General features: G+C 37.7%; 1 protein-coding gene across 1 annotated transcript in view; it reads right to left on the bottom strand.

The window, feature by feature from the left end:
• The window catches only part of FAF1 (Fas (TNFRSF6) associated factor 1), a gene marked incomplete at its 5' end in the record, with an annotated part of 124,572 nt that extends 101,475 nt beyond the window's left edge, over positions 1–23,097 (bottom strand). Inside the window, 2 exons of the mRNA XM_010156975.1 lie at positions 15,924–16,029; positions 23,011–23,097. Coding sequence (XP_010155277.1) covers positions 15,924–16,029; positions 23,011–23,097 — 193 coding nt within the window. The remainder of the gene's footprint in view (positions 1–15,923; positions 16,030–23,010) is intronic.
• Positions 23,098–23,266: the final 169 nt, after the last annotated feature.

The following is a 23,266-nucleotide window of genomic DNA, read 5'->3' as shown; positions in this document are numbered from 1 at the left end:
AAAGAGTTTGAAGGCTGAAGGTGAGAAAACTCGTGGGTTGAGATAAAGACAGTTTAATATGTAAAGCAAAAGCTGCACACAAGCAAAGCAAAACAAGGAATTCATTCCCCACTTCCCATGGGCAGGCAGGGGTTCAGTCACTCCAGGGAAAGCAGGGCTCCATCATGCATAACAGTTACTTGGGAAGATAAACGCCATCACTCCGAATGGCCCCCTCTTCCTCCTCCAGCTTTATATGCTGAGCATGACGTCATATGGTCTGGAATATCCCTGGGGTCAGCTGTCCCAGCTGTGTCCCCTCCCAACTCCTTGTGCCCCCCAGCACGCGCGCTGGTGGGGGGTGTGAGGAGCAGAGAAGGCCTTGACTCTGTGTCAGCACTGCTCAGCAGTAACGACAACATCCCTGAGTTGGCAGCACTGTTTCCAGCACAAACCCAAACCACAGCCCCATACTGGCTACTGTGAAGAAAATTAACTCTCTCTGAGCCAAAACCAGCACAATAAGTAATGGCAGAAAACCGGGAAGGTTCTGTTCGTATCACCACCTCTTCAAGAGCAATATTCCAGGTCTGATCCTTGGAAATACGTCACTAAAAGATTAGAATCTAGGATGGAGATTTTGAGGATGCACTTATGTCACATTATCTTAAAAATGCTTACAAATGCACATCAGCCTTGGGAAAGATGCAAATTTAATACGTAAGAAAGCCCCAAGAACAAGATGAACAGTACAAGTGACAACCTTACACTTTTGTTTTTCAGTATCTGTCTCTGAATCAGATGATCTTAAGGCGTGTTTACTGCGCAGGGATAGAGAAGGATAGAAAAGCACATTTCAGAATAAAAACTGTAGAAATACTTGCAAATTAAACGCCTCTTTCTACTTTCATCAGAGCTTTCCTTTTAAAAAAGAATCAATAAAGCTTCACAAGAGTAAACTGTGTGTGGTTGTTCTTCTTGCATCAACATCAGTGCCAATTAAATTCTGAACCCTAAATCTTTATTGTTTCCTATTAGCTGCTAACCAGAACCAACACTGTGATTTTCTGAGATCCCAGGCTGAGACTTGCTGTAACAGCAGTTGGAAAAAATATTCCTGTTTCGACTCGTCTGCTGAATAAACTTGACATCGAAGCTACATGGTGGAAAATAAATACATAATACCAAGATGTTAATTTTACAGAAACACTTAACTTTTGTGACCACAATTAACACTTGGGAGGGGAAAAAAAAGCCATTGACAGGTCTGCCTGGCTCCTGCTTCTGCACTGCTCCTCAGGTTCCCTTTCCAAGCAGCAGCTTGGCTCCTGCAGAAGCCTGGCTGCCGCTGACCCCAGGGGCTGCCTTCAAAGCAGCACATGGGGAGGAAGAGGGAAGCTGGATGACAGGGAGTTAAATACAGCTATAAAATGACATTGCCTCCCAGCTAGGATCCAAAAAAGAAGTCTAAGGGCAAATGGCTGCTGAGCAGCTCATCGTCTCCTCCTCCCACTCCCACCCTCAAGCTCGGGGGGCACCTCTGTGAGGAAGGCAGCAGGACACAACTCCCACAGGACACCGAGAGTTTTGCAGGAGCTACATCCTATTTGTGCAAGCAGAGAGGATGGCAGAATTTGCCCTAAAATTATGATGCCATAAGGTCTTCATTTTGTATAAAATAACCAGGAAAACAACCTGTCTTAAGGTGCATCTTGAGAATACAGCTAATCTTGAACAACTGCTGCAACACTGAACTCCTCCAAAACATCATGAATCTCAGGATACAGTACAGTATTTTCTCATTTATCTAATAACAGCAACATTTATCACTAAACTGAACAAAGAACTAAAAATTACCCAAGTCATCATTTTAACAGTGGCAGAACACAGAGACCATGTTTACAAAACCTAAGAGCATGAACAAGTTTTTATTTATGATGGATATGAACACTAAACTTTCTAGTAATTTCTAATGTAACCCTATATTTGAATCGCCAAGCAGTCAAAGAAGAGAATACAAAACTGACTTTTTTTTTTTTTTTCTCCTTATTCCAACTGCATTACCATAAGTAAGTCATGATTCACGAACGGGAGAACAAAAAATGTGAAGGAATTGAGAAACAGCTCTCAAAAAGTCTGAGAAGCATCTATTTTTTTAATTTATGAAACCAACCAAAGTTAAAGGACTCCTTTTGACTGAACAAGAAAGGCACCATAGAAAGAAATCCAGGAGAAGACCCTAAATACCTTGAAGAACATGCCAATTTTTTTTTAAAACTCAGTATTATTATAAAAGTAATAATTTTTTGTTACATGCAATTAAGAGACTATAAAGAGTCCTCAAATCAAGTCCTTGTTTATATACTTGACCATGTGCCACTTCAGGGGCAAAACTGTAAGCTCATTACACTGAGATGGCAGGAGCACTGCTGGAAGGGAATGCTTACAAGGTTTCTTGCATCTTCCACATCTGGCACTATGGTACTTGGTGTTACCTCATTACTTTACAATCGGTACGGCTGGTTTTAGTAGGGACTATAGTTTTGACTTGCTTGTATAGTGAAAATGGGATTCTTGACAGAACCAAAGTTTTGCCATCTACCAGATGCATGTAAATGACTGTTATGTAAGTACAGGAGGTTTACTTTGACTTATCTGTCATGTATTAACTAATATGGGTTGAATTTTTTTTTCCTCACCAAGGATAAGGCCTTACTTTGCTTTAACTTCATCTAATTCTTACTCTGTTTATGCTAAGCAGCCCTTAAGATAAATAAGAACATTCACACGACAGTCCCTGTTGGTTTAACTAAATCAAAAGCATACTTTTATCTTAAAAACTAGGAGTGTTCCGTGCAAAAACACTGCATAAGTTGGAAAACAGTATTCAATTGGTGTCATATGCTCAAAGTTTTTTCTCATCACTACAATTCAGAAACATTCACAAAGGTGATATAGGAGTCTTAGCATGGTCTGAGATCTGGAAGAACAAAATGGCAAACTCAAAGTGGCAGCTGAGTACTGACCAAACCCGAACTGCTTCAAGTATACTAATGTCTATCAAACCTTAATAACTAAGTAATAATTTCCTTTGAATCAATACATTTGGAAAACTAATTCAAGATGATTAAAGAAGCAGATAACATTAAGAATTAAAATGCAGAGCACATAGTATGTAAACATCAAACACAAAATATTATTAATTGTTATATACTTCTCATATATTTGCACTACACACATATTTCAAATGCAAATATTAATTTGGAGAGAAATACCTACTGTATATGCACACACTGAAACAGTTTGCTCAGCTATACTGCATCAATGGTTATTTGACAAGTTATAGCATCACAAGCTGCTCATTTACATATTCAGTTATTCTGTCTGCTTTTTCCCTGTGAAGATGTTAATAAAACAACTGTTTTACAGATCCGCACTAACAGCTCCTCCTCTGAACCACAAGGATGCTCATAGTTATGCAAATTCAGTGTATAAAATATACACCAGCAGATGACACCACAAAATTTTAAAAGACTTGTTTTCTAAATCCAAGGAAAGTGTGATTTTATTGAACTATGGAAGTTAACACCAAGAATAACAATTTAGTTGATAGAAAAAAATTCCATTTGATATTCATATAATAATCAGTGAAAATTCAGTCACTGTTTGAAAAGCTAAAGTGCAAGCATTGTACTCACTAATTCCCTTCACAGAGGAACAGGTTTCAAGTGTAATTCAACATACTTGTCACTCTGCATTGCAGAAAATAAGTATTAAGAGCAAAATAATTTAAAAGTTTCTAATCAACTAGAAGATAAAAAGCAGAGTGAGAAAGCAGTGAAAACATGTATGTGGACTAAGAGAAAATAAAAGAAACAGAAGAAAAAAATAAAGTCTTAAAAAGAAGAGAAAAAAGAGAAAAGGACATGGTTTACTGAACAAGCAAAATGACCTACACAGGAGAAAATATAGATGGGAAATTGTCAGATTTTATACATCAAAACTGAATGATCTTAGACCTGACCTATAAACTGACACAAGGCAAAAGACACAAAATGAGAACTGAACTCAGATTTGCAGTTGTCTCCTGACACCAGTGACTTGAGACAACCGATGCTTATTCAGACTGCACGCTGAAATTACCCTCTGCTTCAATCAGCTTGCATTTATGTTGCAGAAGAAACATTTAATCTCCGAGTTTTATTGTTCCTCACTTCAAACTGATCTGAAGAAAAAATGGCATTGAACACAAGGCTAACATACTCCTCTAAAGGAAAAACTATACCTTTTTGAGTATCCAAAAGGCTTGTCTTGCTGCTCATGCTGATTCTTTGCATGGCTACTCTGCAGTGTAAAAACAAACACGAGGTGCACTTTCCACTTAATCTTAATTTGTTCCCATTCAAGAAGAATTTGACCACCTCTGTTTACAGAATTAATTAAAAATTACAGTGTTTCTGCTACAATGAAGAGGGTTTCCCAATGGTGTAACATTTGAAAATACTAGCTTGGACCAAAGGACTGCCCCTGTAGGACATAAGTGAGTTAGTGTTTCACTTCAAAAACGCATGCCTGATCTTAAGTCTCCCACTAGTCCGACCTGCTGCGCTTAAAATTGCATGATGGAGCAGTCTCAGAGCACGCAAACCTAATACCATTAGGATCAAACTAAAGCAGAAGATGCACAGTTTTTAAATTTTACCTACTAAGAAACATTCAATCCACAGGACCAGACTGGAGTGGTTGCCAGTAGAAGGCCAAAAACATACACAGCACAGATGTTAGGTCCTCACCACCAACGGGTGTTCTCTGCAGACCTCCTATTGACCTGTCACACGATGACACAGCTGTGAACTACAACTTAGGGTTCTGCGGGAAGATTTCAGGAGGACAGTGAAGACATTTCCATGGCAATTCAAATTGCATCTCAGTCTACTAGTCTAAGTTCATCAACTGTCATCCTCACAGGATGCTCTACAGAACTTCCCTATTTTTCATTGGCCTCTTAAGACCATACCTTGAATATTAACAAGGACCTGCCTGACTTGACAGTTTTTACCTTTTGTATCAGGGACAGGACAAAAAAAAAAAAAGAAAAAAAATCCTCTTCCACTGTTCCATTGCTGCTTTCTGTGAATGTCAGAGCTCCGTTTTGTGTCTCCCAGTCCTGGCCTAGGCTGCCCTGTGGCCTCAGTTCCCAGCTGCAGTCTAGTCTTTTCTCTGCCAGCCCAATGCAGAGAATGAAAAAGAGCCAAGACCCTTTAAGCAGTGGGTGAAAGGGACTGTTAGTTATAGGTGAAATTATCAACACTCAAAACACTCCCCAGACTAATCTAAACAGGTCTTATACTCCCCATTTCTTGAATTATTCAGGAATAAGTCCTTCTTGTCTTAAAAGAGGAACTTTCTGTGGGTAAGTGCAAAGAGGACTTTATGCAAGACACAGAGGGTGATGTTGAATTCAGTTTATGGCTACAAAGAAACTGAGAATGGGACACAAACATTGTTGAGTTCAGTAAAAGGTAGCCTGTCATCAGAAACAAGTAAAAAAATTTGAGGACGTTTGTCTTTGTTTCTCCTGGAAGAAACTGCAGGGATATTTGGGGTGCTGCACTTTGCCCTAATACTGTGAATGAAATGACTGAAATTCTGTCAGTTCTTAGGATTCATTATTCCTTTCTCCATTTCCCTTTGTTGGGGTTGGAGTAAGGTATGTACAGCTATGCCATATGATACCAGGCAGTCGGACTTACCCCCATTTTGTATGTACAGATTGGTAGGAAGATGCTCCCTCTTCCTTAGAGACAAATTGTAGAAAAATACTATTAAAAAAAAAAATTCGTTCCCTTTTTTTCTTTTATTGTTTAACTGTTTTCCATGTTGTGAAGGTCTTGAGATAATTCTTCTACACTTTCAAATGACAGTAACTTCATAATTTCCAAGAGAGCTACTAGGTATTAGACATACTAGGTGACAGCTGCTAGATAGATCACCTCCCTGGGCAGGAGGAAGAGTGGTGAGAGTTAAGGCCTGTGGCACATTGAATCTCTCATTCACAACACCCCTCCATACTCCAAAGCAATATATACACAAACAAATGATGTCTCAAAAATTTCTATTGTTGATTTAAATTGCTCGTTAGTGGGAAAGTGAACATCCACTACAGAAGCAAGTTCTTCAGAACTGGGAAGTAAAGTTCGGTCAGAAGGTGGATGAACTGCTCCCTAGGATGACCAAAAGTGAGCAGGATTTCATATAGGAAGGCACCTGCTTATACTGTGCTCGTGTCCTGCTGTGAACATTGTCCTCAGAAGGTCCTTAGAGTGTTCAAGATCAACTGCTTGCTGACACCATACGCAGGACTACAAACTTCACTCAGGATGACAGGGGAGATGCCCCTCTTCTGCAGGGTTTGGTTTTCTTTTCTGTTTGTTTTAAGCCTAGTTTGCTCCTATGGCTTTGTCTAGCTGTGCTTTACATAGTTTGCCTCCACCATACCCAGAGAAGGTTTAACGAGGGAAACATCTCTACCCTGTTTTCATGTACTTTTGTATCCCTACAACAGCAGATGCAGTCTCAAACAACATTTTTTGCCGTGCCTGCTATGATGCTTCTGTAGTTGGAAACTGCGTGGTTTCATTTGTATATAAGTTAAACATGGAGTTTTACACCACAAGCTTGTATCATTTCTGCTGTCCAATCAGCCCCACATACCTCCCAGGATTATTGCTTTCAAAACAAAGTAAGTTCACTTTGGTCGGCTAATGTAGGCAGGGAAAAACGAAGTACATTCGAGGCTTGGTACAAACCCAAAAATTGTGATCAAACTATATAGTTAGTAAATTGTTTGTCTAAATCTTTCATGTACGATGAAAGATTATTATCATAATTCATTAGCAAATTACAGACTTTGTAATGCAGGCAGTCACAAATTTGGCTTTGTATCAATCATTTTAGACCAGCTGGGTAGAAATTAACACAACTCTGGGATACATAAAATGAAGTGCTCTTTCATTTTTAATTCACTGGAAACTTTGAAGGAAAGAAATGGAAGCTCTTTCAAAAATTTCAGTTTTCCCCTTATTTTTGTAAATCATTCCATTTCACTGCAGAGACACAGAGATACAAACACACACGGCATACATGGAATTTAATACCATAGTAACTGCCAAATCAAAATAAATATAAAGTATATGTAAAAGAAAAAGCAGTGCAGTTTATAAATCCCTTTCTTCCCTTGTTTCTGAGGCAGTCATACACGCTAGTGATCACCAGAAGAATTATTAAACAAATACAAAAGCTAATTGCCTACCTACTCACAAGATAAAATATTGTCAAAATTTCTCCTCTGAGCTTTTTCAGTCTACGGTGACGACCTCATACAAAAATGCTTGTTTTGATTATGTCTACTTTGCCTAAGCTACAAGGCCATGTATAGTGACAGCTGCATTTGGGAGCAATTTAAAACAAATTTTATCTTAGTGGCACCTAATCCAGAGACTGGTACAAGCAGCATGGAAAAGTCAGTGTCAAAATTAAACAATGAAGGCTTTTCTAGGAACAGATGCTTTTTGCCTGCAGCTGTAAAAACCTTAAAACAATCCTATACCCCACTGTCTGGTCACGCAACTATCACAAAGCAAGGCATAAATTTTGCCACTTATTGCAAATGTTTGCCAAGAGCTTCTATAACCCTTTTAAAAAACAGTAACAGGGATTTCTTGAGGGTGATTATGAGGCCATTTTATCCTTTAAATGAGTGCAAGCCTCTTCAATTTATGCCCGCGATTCCTCATTAAAAAACCCAAAAGAATAACTTTTCAAGTTCATGTTTCACACAGACATAGGGATACAACTGAAAAATCATGAGAAACCGGCTTACTGAAGAGAGAGCACACTGTTTCACTAAGATGTTATGGACACACATTATTCATTCACATTTGAAACAGCAACTGAGTAATTTCTTTGCACTGTAATTACAAAGCGATGTAGCAGCACTATCATTACACTGCTGCTAACATACTGTTGACCATTTCAGCGTCGATTCTCCACAACTACTACGTCAAATATTCTCATCACCGCAACTCTCCAAAAATTTCCTCTTTTTGTTAAATTAATGCACTAATAAACTTCAAACCAAAATAGAGGCTCTTACTGAAAAACTTGTATAACTCGATGAATAAAAGAAAATCATCAGTCCCCAATTAAGTGAGCAATTTACAATGTCTAGAATCTAGTTGAGCTCCATATGAACTGATGGGGTTTTTAGGTTAGCTTCTGTTATGTATTTAAAAGTGATAGCACCAACATGATTTACATAAGTACAATATTTTCAAATATTTTCTCACCAGCAAGCACTCTAAAATTGTGAAGTGTTTCCTTTCTTACTCAAGTTAAAAAAAAATAAAAATAAAAAACAAACAACAAAAAACTTTTCCAGAACAACAGTTCATTAGCACCTCACTATTTATAAGTATAATTGGGTTGTTTGATGAGAAAACATGAGAGAACACTGTGCCTACTATAATTTGCACAAATACAAATTTCATTGTTTGAAAACAAATCAGCAATTCAGTGATTGTTGGGGGTTTTTTTAATATAAGGGTATATCATGCAATAAGCGATCATATTATAGTTAACGTAGGATAGAAAGGTTAAACCATGCTCTAGTACGCTTTCATTTACAAGCTGAAATTTTTTTTTAATTGCAAAAAATGCTCATTTTTCATTTATGATTCAACTGAAGATAATTCATACAAATAGCAGTGCTATGCTGTTTAGCTACAGAGTACTGCTTTCCCACTTTAAGTAGCACAGGAACTAGGGGCATAGCTGCTTAATATGTTCATAAAGCTGCTTAGGTTTTCTTGTCGTTTCATGCGAACACCTTTTTGATAGCTAGCGTTATGATAGAAGCCTTGCAAAAAAACTCTCCACCCCGAATGTAAAACATAGCAAATATGCAAAATCACAATAGCAAGCGATGGGTTTAATTGCATTTTTTTAAAAACTGAGCGTTTTAAATTAGGTCTTGATCCCCAAAATCCTTAGCATCCTTAAATTACAGGAGCAAAGTCATTCAATTCAACATGATTGCTTCTAAAATAGGGACAACTCGCATGACTGAGCATTTACGAAGCCGAACGTGTAACCAAAATTATAACAGTGATTCCGCGTCACTTTTAAATTCAAATAAATTGATCCTTATCCTCCGAGAGTTTCTCTCAAATCCAACTTACGCTTACAGATGGAGCGTAATAGAGACAGGGAAGCAGAGAAAGGAAGAAGGGAGATACAAACATACACAGAAAACTACAAGCGCTGACAAATCGAAAGCTAACAGATGTGTGACTTCTAATTAGTTATAATAATCTGTGCTTTGACGCTATTGGAACATGCCTCGCCTTCCCTTGGAAATCAAATAGCTTCCTTCGGAGTTTTAAACTCTCTGGGTGCTTCTAAATTTATTCAAGAAAAAACCTTGCTTTCAGCATATTTTAGATATCTACAGTGATAACTTTATGAAAGGAAAATATTAAATTATAATTATCCTAAACAGACACAGTCTTGTGAAACTAAGCCCACATTCATATGAAAATACAAAGCATTGACTATAATGAATTTGATTCATCCTTGGACACAAAGCTTTACCACAGTAAACTCAGTCAACTGTTGCTCTTGCTTTTATATTCATAGTACTTAAATAGCGCACTTTAAAACAAAAAAAACTCCAATTGGCTTTTCATACATCCACCCTCCCCAAAAATAACGCACTTGAAAAACTCAAATGATATGAAAAGGCTTCAAGGCCTCTTTTCTCCTTTTCACAGCACTTTTTTTTTATTTCTGTTTGCAGTAATCTGCCTTTCACTTTCTCATTGCTACAGAACAAACGAGGAGGCTCAGCACTTTGAAAAGGGGGCTCAATGTGTAATGGGTCCACTAGAATTAATTTAGTTGCACCAAATCCATTGAGCAGTGAGGTTTTTTTCTCTTCTCAAATCATTTTGAGTCGGACGCAGCCCCCAGCCTTTGTAATTCTAGTAAAGCACTTAAAGTGCACAGTAGGTGTTCATCAGGACCATCTGGTCAAAAGCAAAACAAGCTGCTGATTTTGCCTTTGAATAGAATGAAGCAAGTGTGAATTAGTCTCTTCAATTAGCACTATTACAACCTGTCAAGTGCATATTGTAAAACAGGATTATTACAGTATTGGTCACCAGTGCAATTATTTACTCTCTGCCTTTTCTTGCATATAAAAATGTCCATGTTTACTAGTTTTTGATAACTGACGATCGTTTCTTTAATGACACGCACGTCCAAACCCACCAAAACCAAATTACAGGTTATGAAACTTACTCTGTCAGGAATATATTAAGCTTCATAATTAATAGAGGAGTAAAAGGGTGCCCTTCCTTTATCTCTTATTGCTGTTTCTGTTGCCTAACAAGAATAATGGTTATACACCTTTACCGACAGGATCTCTTTGAAACAGATCTCTACAGCCAGATTCCTAAGTGCCTAATAAAGCTATCACTTTAACAGGTACACAAAAAGGCATTTTCTCGTTATTTCCCAAGGATCTTCCTTTTCATATAATTCCTAACGCATGACCATTTACAAAAAGTTTATCGAGGATTTCTTTCAGCAAATACGATTTAGTTTAGCCAGGTGCTGATTTTCTTTAAAAGAGGCAAAAAAAGGCAAAACCACCCCCAAACAAGAAGTCGATTTAGCTTTATAAAGATAGATTTTTCTCTCCCTGTCTAAAAGTCAAAACCGAGCTTCCTAGCTTGTAGTCATTTACCACTGTAGAACACTGAGGCTATGGCAGGGATAGATGCTTAAATTATGTATACCCTTGTTATGACTCACCATAAACTGAATATCATTTTTACATGACAGTTTTCTTTAAAAACAAAACGTTCAAATTTCACAGAAAGAATATGTCTCTTGAGTACAATCAGTATAGCAACAGTCTATTTTACTAACTTCTCTGATACTCAGAGAATAACTGAACAATAGTGTAGAATGTTTGTGCACCTCCTATTAAAAAACAAAAAGTGTTAGTTACTGATTTTTATTAGCATAAGAATAGCTTTCAAGAATTTTGAGGCAAGTAAAAAAAAACCACCAAACCAAACTCTGAAGCTGCTAAATGTAGGTACCACCTTGGGATATGCCCACGTTCTGATCTGACAAATCTATTTTATTGTAATTACTCAGCTACAACATGTAAAAGAACATTATTTATATACACATAATTTCGTGTTCCCATGCCAATGTCTGACCTTCACTGTGGACGATCTGACTCAACACCAATTGGCTTGACAATACTTTGTAGAAATACCAAAAATCAAATCCGAAAAAGGGACAAAACCTTCATCTGGATTATTTTTCCGCATGCTGAAGGTAATTCATCTGCTTACCTATATTTATTTTTATATAGGCCTTTTAAATAAGGTTTCTGCCTGTGTGTTTATAAAACGTGGGTTTGTATCTTGTTTTGCATTCATCCACTTATCCAAAAAGTTTTTAAAAATTCAGCACAAAGGACTTCAAACTGTCATTAGGGTCTGTCAACCGAGAATTTATGGTTTATCTCAGCCCAAGCAGTTGTATGCACAAATAGTTCCTCCTCCTGCCTGGAGTGCTATTGGATACATTGCTTTTCATATTCCACCTTAGCCAGTAAGTCTGTAGGGAACAAAGAACAAATATATTACCTATCACAGGTGACAGGGATGCTAAGCAGCTAGCCTCCGATTAGGTTATTGGCTAAAGGAACGGAATAAAGAGCAGATGCAGCTATGCAGAGGCTGCCAGTATTTAGGGACCCATCTTCTTTGCATTGTTTGCACAGATTTTATGTTGTACTAGGAATTACAGTGCCTGGTACATGCTCTACCTAGTATTCTCAACTGGAATCTCCAGCAGTTACAAAATAAAATCACCGATCTACAAAAGGGCTGAGGTTTCTGCATATTTAACTCGTCCACCCTTTAGCAGCCACGGCTTGTGTACACTGGACACTTCTGTAATCCTGCACACAGGAACCACATAAAGGCTTCAAAGTCTGTGCCGCAAGTAAAACAGACAAACGCAAATTCCTTGTTTTTAACGGAATTATTCAGTTTATTAAAAATTTTGGATTTCCCCCCCCACCCCACACCACCGTCACTGACAACACGAAGTGTGGAGCACGCTATGGTGACAAGAACTCAAAATCACAAGTTTTTCACAAATTAGTTCGTTTGCTCCTAGATGAGAACACAACCTTGCTTTCCATGAAACACTGAAATACTTCCCCCTCTAAAAAGGGCTGTCCTTCGTCTCTGCCAAATAACGTAACGACGACTTGCAAAACTGACAAGTAGTGGAAACGTTAATTTCTAAATGAGAACAAGTTTGTAAGAACAGGCAGAAAACAAATTGGGTTGAATGTGGCACTGCCTTGTAATGATTCAGCACAAAGCTTCTCAAATCAAAAGTTAAAAATTCTCTCGCTCCAATTACAGATAGCCTCTGGAAATTATCTTAGCAGAATAAAGAGCAAACAATGACAGAAAACTCCTTATACTCCTCTAAGTAGTAGAAGTTGAATTTGTTAGATTTGCCCTCATTTAAGTACATAATACATTGGAAATGTATTAATTTACAGTCTCCAAACTGGCACAAAACCTACTCATTTCCACTTTAAAATGCAGATCATGGAGAAAAGTAACCATGATATTTCCCAGAACAGTATCCACCCAGAATTAATTTAATACTGCAATTTTACAAGAACAAACAGATGTCAGAAACCTGTGACACAGATTAATTTGCAATTTAGACCAACATGTTATCATTAACTTTCCAAGCTGACAACTCCCCTGCCCAGCTCACACACACACAAAAAAAAAAAGCATCAATGCAATATCCAGAATTTTAAGTTCAGTTTAATTTTTTATTTCATTTCTGAAGATTCCCTGTAGGCTCATAATCCCACATCAACATAACTGAATGGAACTTCGATTTTTTTTTTAACTGAGAAATTAAATCTTAATTTGTAAACAGTTGAAGATGTAGATAAAGCATGTTAAAAAATAAGCATTTTCAAGCACCATCCAAAATCCAACTAGTGAATTAATACACAAGAAATTATGGAAGCAAACGTGAGCACTACAGCTAAAGGCTCCTCTCAAAATTTTCTGTCAGATTGTTTCCCCATTACACACCAGAAATTCTTTGAAATAGCAATTCATCCAAATATGATTTAGTATTAAACCTGCATTCTAAACAGCAAAAAAAGATGACAGAGAACTGAAGCAATAGCAGTTCAGGAAAGCACAGCTGAGAGCTCACTAGATTTTGCATTTAATCTGTTGCAAAATGTTTATGACAGTTTTGAAAGGGTGGTGGTTTTGGTGTGGTAGTTTTGGGCTTTTTTGAGACTTGGAAAAAATACCTATTCCTTAAAATTCAAAGTACTAATAATAACAACAAACTAAACCACCAACCCTGGAGAGACAGTTGCACCCAACTGTGGCAAGCAGTCAAGCATTCCTTGAATTTTAAATAATTCCTTTAATAATTGATGTAGTCATTTTGAATCTTTCTGCATAGGATATACCGTGTGAGTAGATTGCATTAACACTGCTTAAACATTTCAACTTGTCAGTATGGCCAAGTCGATTTCTGAAATATTTGCAGTATTTTCCCCATCGAAACAGTAATAAAGGTAGAATAAATATATGCCACTGCTTTATAATCACTGAACATTAATGAATATTTTATGTCTTTTTAAATCTCCCTGTTTAATTTAAAAGGGTGAAATTAAGTCTCCTCCCTGCAATATGCCAATTATCTGTAAATCAAACAATAACTTGGCCATTATACTCCTTTTTGTTAATATACCAGAAGCTAATTTGAAAACACTGAACGGCATTTTTAGGTAATAATTGAATAGTCCTCCCTGCCCTCTTGTGGCAGGCAACCGCAGCTCACAGCGCTTTTCCACCACCACAAAAATATGCCAGAAGGAAAGTAAACTATTAATTTGTTAAAGTGTGAACAAGAGAGTGAAGAGGGTTAAAAAAACCAATAAAATCTAACAGTCCCGGAGCGGAGAGAGACAAGGGAGAGAAAAGAAGGAAAGATACCACTGATTCCTCGAAATCGCACAGACTAACTAGATTCGTCGATCACTTGTTACAATGCTCACTCTATGCTAAAAGAAAAAAAAAAATTTTAAAAAGCCACTGGGGAGTTGCTGTGCTTGTTTTCCATAATTAGACAAATGTTCGCGAACCCTTTTACCTCAGCCAAATCCCCAGTGATTTCCATGAGACTTTGCACAGGCACACGTATTCGTTCACCTGTTCAGCATCAGCTGCACAAGAAGGTCGGGAGTTCTCTTTTCATTTTAGCCTCCAAAGTGGTCTTTGTAATTTTACACACTCCATTGGATGTAATATTTAGATACAACACAGAAAGGTTTGATGCTTATGCTGGTTATGGGATAGTAGGGCTTTTTTGGATTTGGGATGTTTAATGGGGAAAATCCTAACTGACTGTACACTGACTGTACCTGCCCTTACCAACAAACAAGACAACCTCAGTGCGTGTAAAGGCAGCCTAGATTCACATGCACTTTCACACCTTTCTGGTTCCGTTAAGCTGTGTAAGACCCACCAGCAAAGTAGTAATTGACAGAGCACAGACACAAAACAGACAGTATGTATGTATGTGTTTTCTTTTAGAGCCTCACCATTTTAAAAACAAATATTCCCATCATTTCTTTCCATAAATATTCAAATTACTTTTAATTGTAAAGAGTCAAAGCTTGGCCCTTCAAAAAACAACCTGATGCAAGTATGTTTGTTTGTTTATAGCATTTAAAAAAAAAAAAAGGCAAATCAGAACTTAGTATACTGGGTTTAAAAAGGTAAAGTAGCAAACAGGCTTTCACACAGGGGAAGGATCAGAATTTAGGTTATAAGAATAATAGGATTCACTATGAAAACAGTTAACAGTCAATTTTTCATTGCTGTACGAGACATTGCTCCTATAGCTAACATTACAGAACATAAAATAATTCTGTCTACAATGTCAGCATGTGACATGAAAAACTTCAATAAAATCTGCTCAACCCTAAAATACTGAAAGAAGTGTCAGACCAATAGCAAACATAGATTTAATTTGTAAAGCAAACATTTAATCTTAATATTTTGTAATGTGAATTCTGAAGATTCACATTTCCAGATTGTTTGTCATGTTTCCAGAAGTTAGTGAGTTATATGGAAAATAACATCCAAAACATCTGGCATTAGGCATATCACAGAACACTAGACAACCACCTTTGGCTTCGGAAAGGAGTTTTTAAAATACGCCTGTTCTAAATTCAGATAGTTCAGAGTCGTATTAGAGATACTTGTTCCTTCAGGACTTAATTCTGACAAAGTTCTCTACAATATCACCCCTTGCTGGCCGTTCCACAGAACGGCAGTGATGTCCACTGCACACAAAACCATTTGGGACCAAGCCAGTGAGAATTACAGCACTGTGATAGCAACCAGTAATGGTAGAGGTGCCTACAAAATGGAGATGGAGCTGGTTAAAGGAAAGGAAGACAGAAGGAGCCTCAAGGAGCTTAAAGGTAAAGTGTGATTTGGCCAACTGCCTTTCCTCATCACTCCAGAATAACTCAATAAACACTGTTCATACATTTTGCTACTACAATACAAAAAGAAATACCTTTTCTGTGTAATTTAATGTTTTTTAAAATATTTTTAGGCCAAGTTCTTTAATCAAGTTACAGCAATCTTGATGATCCAGTTGATTAAACCAAAAAAAGACTAATAAAATATAGGAATATCCATCAAGACCATGTAAACTCTCTTTAACAGAGCTGGCATTAGCTATAATGAGCTACATTTATTCTTCAGCTGTGAAACAGCACTCACCTCCTGAATGGTACTGCTTCCTGAGAAGTTGAGGTTGTACTCCCGCTGGACTTCTCGATGGGTGACAATCAGCATGAAGTTTTGATTTAATGACTCCTGCAGGGCCCTGAAATGGTTGAAAGAAAAACAAGAAAATCAGGGATAAGCATGTTATAGCTTGTTTTACAGTTAGATGCAAAAACCCCAGGGTACCCTAAACTCTACATGGACAAGTCCAGGCACAACATTATCATCTCCCTTTTCACTCTTAAATGCAAGAAAGCATGCTGAGAATGACCAAGGGCCATTCCTGAACTCCTTCCTTAATAAGGTGATTGCAGCCTTGCAAGCTCTTCTGATGTTAAGTATTCTCAAAATCAAGAGTCACATTATCTTCACAAACATCAGGTATACTTAGCACTCAGAATGTCATTAATACCAGGCCTGTAAGCATATTGATGACCAGACAAAACATCAAGCTAGGATGCACATTAAAAACTGATGGTAAGTAGAACAAGACAAAGCATGCTCTCTCTTCTCTAGGGTTACCTGAGGCATAAACCAAACAGAAATTCTTCCGCTTAGTTTCATTTAAAGAACATAAACCCAGCTAATTAGAACTGGAAAACTAATGGCAGCAAAATTTCTCGTGTGGGTATTGAGCATTTGGAAAAGTTAGTTCTGTTCAAACTGTTTGAAATGTACATTAAAATACCTTTAATCATACAAATTTTAAAAAATCTTAAGATACAGATGAAACTTGCAAACTATTATGATCACGTTGTCACAAACTCAGGCTTTTTTTGGTGATATTCCTAATAACAAAACATCTGGATGTTAACAAGTCATCCTGTTTGCTTAATCAGATACAAAATTAAGCAGCTATCTGCTTTTCAAAATAGAAGGCAGGAATTCTGTTACAGACTGGGCAATTACAGCCATATACAATCTTATATAGGCTACAAAACTGCAGCACCATCGAAACACAGCTTGGATTTCTGAACAGCATTTATGCAGACTTGACCTGTTCGGTGGCATATGGATTTGAATTGGGCTTATTTTTTTCTTTTTTTTCTTATCACATACTCTCAAAAGAATGACAGACTGGGTTTTTTTATTCCTTCACATCTTCACTGTTCCATGACACTTTTCCTCTTAGCAACAAAGGCCAAATTCTGTATGCAGATGAGCACAGCTGTATCTTAAGATACAAAAAGACAAGAAAGCTTGCTAAGATTATTTGAGTCCTGATTTGTTAGCTTTTTTCTTCTACTGGAATTGCTGAGCTGCAGTTTTGCTGCTCAGATGCTAAGGAACCCATGCAATACTCAATGGATGCTTTAGCAAGAGGTGCACAATTTGCTTAAGCATCTCAAGACAAATTACCTTACAAAAATATCTTCACTCATCAACTTAATTTGGATTCTGTGACATCTTAAAGATAATAATCACATACTACAAAACAAAATCATGAAGTGCTATTTCTCATCTTTTACGGTTTTGCAATATGGAAGATAAATTTAACTCACTGTTAATGTGAGGTATGATCAAGTGCATGAGAAACCCTACAAGTGTAACTGAGGTATGCGGAACGTCAAGATAGCAGCGCTTGTCACAAAATCTTGTAAGAAAAGGCTTAAAAAAATTTAGAACACTTAACAGTCCTCCAAAAGAGAAAGAAGAGTCCTGAAAAGTTGTATGCCTATTTTCAAAGGTAATTCTGATCTGATTGTTAATAGTAAATTCAGCATCATCATAACCATATTTTCTTTTGGCAAATGTTCAGTAGCAACTAAAACATCCTGCTGTGCTTGTTCAGATTCTGATTTTTTATTTGTTTTCAACAAATACTGGAGGCGAATAAAGATATTGAATTGCTTCGAAAACATTAATTACAGCATATGTGAATGGCTCTGGGTTCCATACAGAATCACACAGGGCTTTGTTACAGCTGTTTTTGACTCTGAAAAATCTGGAGATGCTAACCGATAACATTACTCATGTTTTCATTCTGTAATTGACCTAAACAGAATGAAACAGGCTAGTTGGACCAAACCCTCAGTCTCTCAAGGTATGCATGATACATACACGATGCACACTTCAGTTCTACCCGAAATCAGCACGCTTTTTATTTAAAGCATCTGTTCATAGGAAAGGCTTTCTGTTTCTCTCTTTTATCTGGATATGATAGCAGAGAGGACTTCGAAGAGGAAAAAAATACTCCCCAAACACAGTTAATTTAAATATAGTGTCTTAAAATTAAAAGCCTCGTTTTTGAGGTAACTAACAATTTTGACACCTCTACCTTTTGGATTTCTAAACAACGCAAGCTGTTTAGTAGAACAAGCAAATTCTCAGTACCTATGCATAGCCAAATACAGTCAAAAAGAGACTGAAAATTAAGCTGGCTATAAAAAAAATTCAAAACAAAAAATTGAGGAAAAAAATTGTTTTGAAAATGTTAGCAATTAAAGTGCATGGTTAATTATATTATTTTTCTGAAGAAAAGGTGAGTAGTAAGGCATAGTGCTTCTCCTTACACAGAAATGCAGTCGTCAACTGATCCAACCCTTTGAGCTCCTATGTCAAAGTCTCGTATGACCTGACAGCCATAAGGCCTGGACATTAGAAAGTCAGTGGGAGGAGGACCTGATGGCACAGCTGATGGGCAGTTTGTGCCAATGACTTCCTACGTCTACCAACGCTCCTCTGCACGACGGGGTTGATAGGAATATGCAGCCGGACAACCAGCAAAGTCAGTCCCCTCCCATATACCCTTCCTCCAGCAACTAGGGATGTAGATTACCCCAGGTTATTTGTGCCAACAGAACTCCACACTTCCACAACATACCTTGTCCTAAAATTGTATTTTCAGCCATTAAGGCTATGATCAACTGTATAAAATAAGTGTATTTAAAGGAGGCTTCCCATTGACAGTAAGATGAAGCTTACTTCTATGACATTTTAGGTGCATATCACTGTATTGAGAAGACCGACTTGGAACACAACACACATTTCTAACACTTTGGCTTCAATGTTTGCAGCAGTTTAATATTCCTGCAAATGTCATCAGTTGACTACAATCTTCCAAATGAAACATCTGTGTTAAAAGGAATTTTTTTTTTTTTTTTTTTTTTTAAATCAGGGCCAAAACCCAGGTCCCATTGAAGTCCAGACAGATTTTCTCTTTTTTTTTTTTTTTTCCTTGCCATCAGTGTTATCAGAATTGCTAGAATAGCTACTGCCAGCACTTTTTTTTTCCCCCTCAGCTGAATGATTATACAGTCACTACCCAGCTCAGGAGGCAAGGGAACTTGATGGTATTTTTGGGCATCGATCTTCCATTAGAGGAACTCTGCCTACACTCAAAAAAAGTCCAAGAACAGAGAGAAGAAAACAGACCTGAGCAGAGTCATCGTTACAACCAGTTCTAGCAAGACAGACTTGGACTAGTTGAGGATTTCATATGGATTGCCTACACAGCTTTGGTTATGGGCACTATCACAGTGCACAGAAACCTCAGTGGTGGACCAGGATTCAGCTGGCTTTGAAACTCTACAATACGCAAACAAAAAATGTTCATCTTTGAAACTCAGATTTCAAGCAATTAAAGTTGAAAGAAGGTTGGGGGGTTTTTTTCCCTAAACTCAAAATATCAAAACTCCATTAAGAGTCTGGAAAAAGTTTATTCACTAGCTACTCCATCCAAATTCCAATACAGTACAATTTATAAACCATAAGTTTAATAAATTAAAAATATAAACAATATTTAGCCAAAAAAAAAAATTGTAACTGCAAATACTGCTAACCTTAGGGAACAGCAACTGTTCAATCAGTCTATGCAATGCTGAAGCAAGACTGTATTAATATTGATATTTATTATATTTTAAGCTTCCAGTTTTACTGCTTTTCTATTGTTCTGTAACAATTAATACATAAAATAGATGGTTGCATCTATTGTTAAGCGACAGCCTTAGTGCTTTGATTTGTGATGTACTACTTCACTTTTTAACAGCATTTTCATTGAAATTTTAGCAATTTCTTCAGCTTAGAAACCAAAAGTACACCCTTAATCAATGATCAGCAAATGCTCCTATTAATTTCAGTTCTGTAAGATTTTAGGAAATACATTCAGTATTTCCTATTAGGCACTATCTTTCTCAGTCACATAGAGACTTCTCCCAAAATCTCAGAATTTTATATAAATAGGTATGACACAAGGTAATTAACATTTCTATTTTAAACTTACAGATTTATACAAGCTCATGTCAACAGAAGTCCAAATTTACTGTAATTACAGATTATTTACATTAAAACAAAATAAGAAATCAGTATGTAAATGTAATGTTTGTTGTAGCTAATGCAGCAGGAGGTGGTAGATTAGGTTCAAACAGCAATCAGTTAGCAAATCTGGCTAACATGTAAATGAGCAGAAGCCCTTTTGTTTACATTCTATTGCATTTTAAACTTCAGGATTTTTAAACTGTCTCATGAGCAGATGTGAAAAAAAAACATTAATCTTACCATTCTTATTGAAGCTTTCAAAGTAACTAAAGCAAGGCACTGCTCCTGTCCAGCTAAACAGACAATACTAATAATTGGAGTTGCAGGTTACATCGTTCTTAATTAACACTCTGCTACAGTTGATAACGTACAAGAAGACACTGTGCCACAATCACTGCTGCTCTGCAACAGTCTAAAACGCAGGCGTTCAGCAATATATGGACCCGTTATTGGAAAGATGAGGGGTTGTGGGTTTTTTTCCTATCCACACAGATGATTACATTTCTTAAATAAGTTACCACTGCTTAGCAAAAACACATTCTTTGTAATAATCTCCAAGGTATGCACCTAGTCAAATAGCTTTTAACTCTTTTGAACTTTCCAGTGATTCATTAGGTATAATAAAGTATCGAAGACTTTTGGCTATTTAGCAGAAAAGTATAAATACAAGATACAGTATATCCATTAAAATGACTACTGAATTAAAAATTGATAAAAAGGGTCTCCTAGAACATGCAAGATAGAGAGACAGTCTAGATGACCTAGCTCCATGGCCAGACTCTCATGTCTAGTCTTTTGATGCTACCCTCTTGTGTTCTCCTAAACCTTTTTTCCTGAACTGGGTATCACTGGCTTTCAAGAAGCACCCGAGGGAATGAAGGGAAGGAACTGCACTCTGAGGAAGCAAAGAATCTCATCTGTCAAAGCTAGTGCAAGGGATGTCTCCCCTTGGACAACTAAACGATGCACCGTGCCTTTTAAGGCCGCTTTCTAAAGGAAATCATGTTCTTCTCCACCCACCTACCCCATCCGGTAACTTCTGGAACATATTCATTAGTTTCAAGGAGGTCTGACAGTGTTATACAGGTCTTAAAAGACTGGGTGTAAATCAAGAGCTGGATAGAAGAAAGGGACCCAAATTACCACCCACCTCAGTAAAAGGCTGCATTACAAAGCGTAGTATTTTATCCTCCATCCAGCTGACCTCCGGACAATGATCTCAGAACTACCCACAGCATCTGACCTCGCCTTTCCTTTGATATTACCTGACTACCAGCTGGACAGAGGCAGGGCAGGCTGACTGTCTATGCAGGGGGAAAATAATTTATGTAAGTGCTACAAAACACATGGGGAGAACTGGAGGCAGTGTCAGAGGTAGGTGAGATCGTGGGAAGCATGGAGGGAGAGCGCTGAGTTACTGCAGCCACTGGGATGAGGCAGGAATTCACTAGAAATCAGGTTTCATTACATCCACAGCTCACAGAACAAGTTGTTATTGTTCTGGATATCGTGCATGGTTAAGTGTGGCTTTGCCAGCTGAAACTGTGGAAGCAGGGCACGTAACCCTACAGGTGGTATCTGACATTTCAATTTAATCTTTACACCTCAATTTACTAGCATGCAGGAGTAATTCCCCGGGTTTCTATTACCTATAAAAGCTTTAGATATGCCACTGATGAACAAAGATACCCTAGGAGATTTTTTTCCTTGTTTAAACTGCAGGATCACTTTGCCATTACATTCAGATGCTAGTTTTAAGTCAGTTCTGGGTTAAGCCCGTTCAGTCTGTCACAATGAACTTCAATACCTACGTACCAATATGTTGGAAAAGGATGTTTCAGACGCTGTTCTCCCTCAGTGTCAAGAACACAAGCACAAACTGGAGTTTATATAGCTGTGACCAGACTGCTCCTTTTAAGAAGGGCATATACATAAAATATCACATACTGAAGTCTCAGGCTTTTCAAATACCGCTTTCTGGAAATACTCAAATCACGACTATTTATCTCTAGTTCAAAATAGAAGGCATTTGAAGAAAACGACAGATGAACTCACACAGTAAGAGGCAAAGTTCCTTAACATCCATTAATAATAGATGTGAGCATGATGCTTTTAAAAATTGTGGGTAACAAACTAATCTGAATAATAACTGACCTAACAGTAGGCAGTAAACAGTGTAACTGGGTTTGGTACATTGCTTCAATTAGATGTGTTTTGATCTGCATTGATGCTTTAATTGGAGGCAAGCCTCCCCTTTCATCTAGAATTTATGACTTCAGGGAGATGATCTAGCCTTCAAATTTTCCTTGTTTAAGTAGCCACTAATTAATCATCGTTTGCTATGCCAAAGCTACCAACTTCATATGAAAAATATCCCAAACTCATCTCCACTGTGAAACAAGTATAAACTTTAAAGGTAACGACCACTGATTTTACTAGCAAGTAAAGTTTTTAAACTATTCATCCAATTAAAAAAAAGCTTAAGAACGGTTTTTAAACAGTTTGTTGTTATACAGTTTATTGGTGTTTATTGCAACTGTGTTCTTTAGACCCCAGAATTGAAGACATTTAAATTAACACACAGAGAGATACCTGGGTAGAAAATTTTGAAATTGGAAAGGGATTAAAAAAATCCCCAAACCAACCCAAACAATTAGTATCTAGAGTGGTTTTCCACAGTCCTTCAACCAGCTGCTGAAGCACAACGGGCTCTTGCCTGACACACCACTACAGCTCCCGCTCGCACGTACGGAGCACGTAGAGCTCACGTACAGCTCACCACCACCCTGCTTCCTCTGCCCACTGCCACTCTTCCCTCTCTTACTGCTCCTTCTCTGTATGACTACTAGTTTTATCACTCACATCAGCATCCTTATTTCCTCCGCAGACCACGCGGTTAAGCGCACCAGTCCTTTTCAGTAAAACACGAAGTACTTTTAGTCAGTGGGAAACCAGTGATTCCTCTCCACTGACTGTCGACGGGTTTCCTGCATCGGCCCCACGACGGCCTTCGTGGGAGGCTCTCACAGGGCTCCTGCGGCAGCACGACTCCCCCTCCCGCCAGCCCGCGGCAGCCCAAC

The sequence above is a fragment of the Eurypyga helias genome, unplaced genomic scaffold (genome assembly GCF_000690775.1).
Source record: "Eurypyga helias isolate BGI_N326 unplaced genomic scaffold, ASM69077v1 scaffold6448, whole genome shotgun sequence".
NCBI lineage: Eukaryota > Metazoa > Chordata > Aves > Eurypygiformes > Eurypygidae > Eurypyga > Eurypyga helias.
This window is presented reverse-complemented; position numbering and strand designations above follow the sequence as displayed.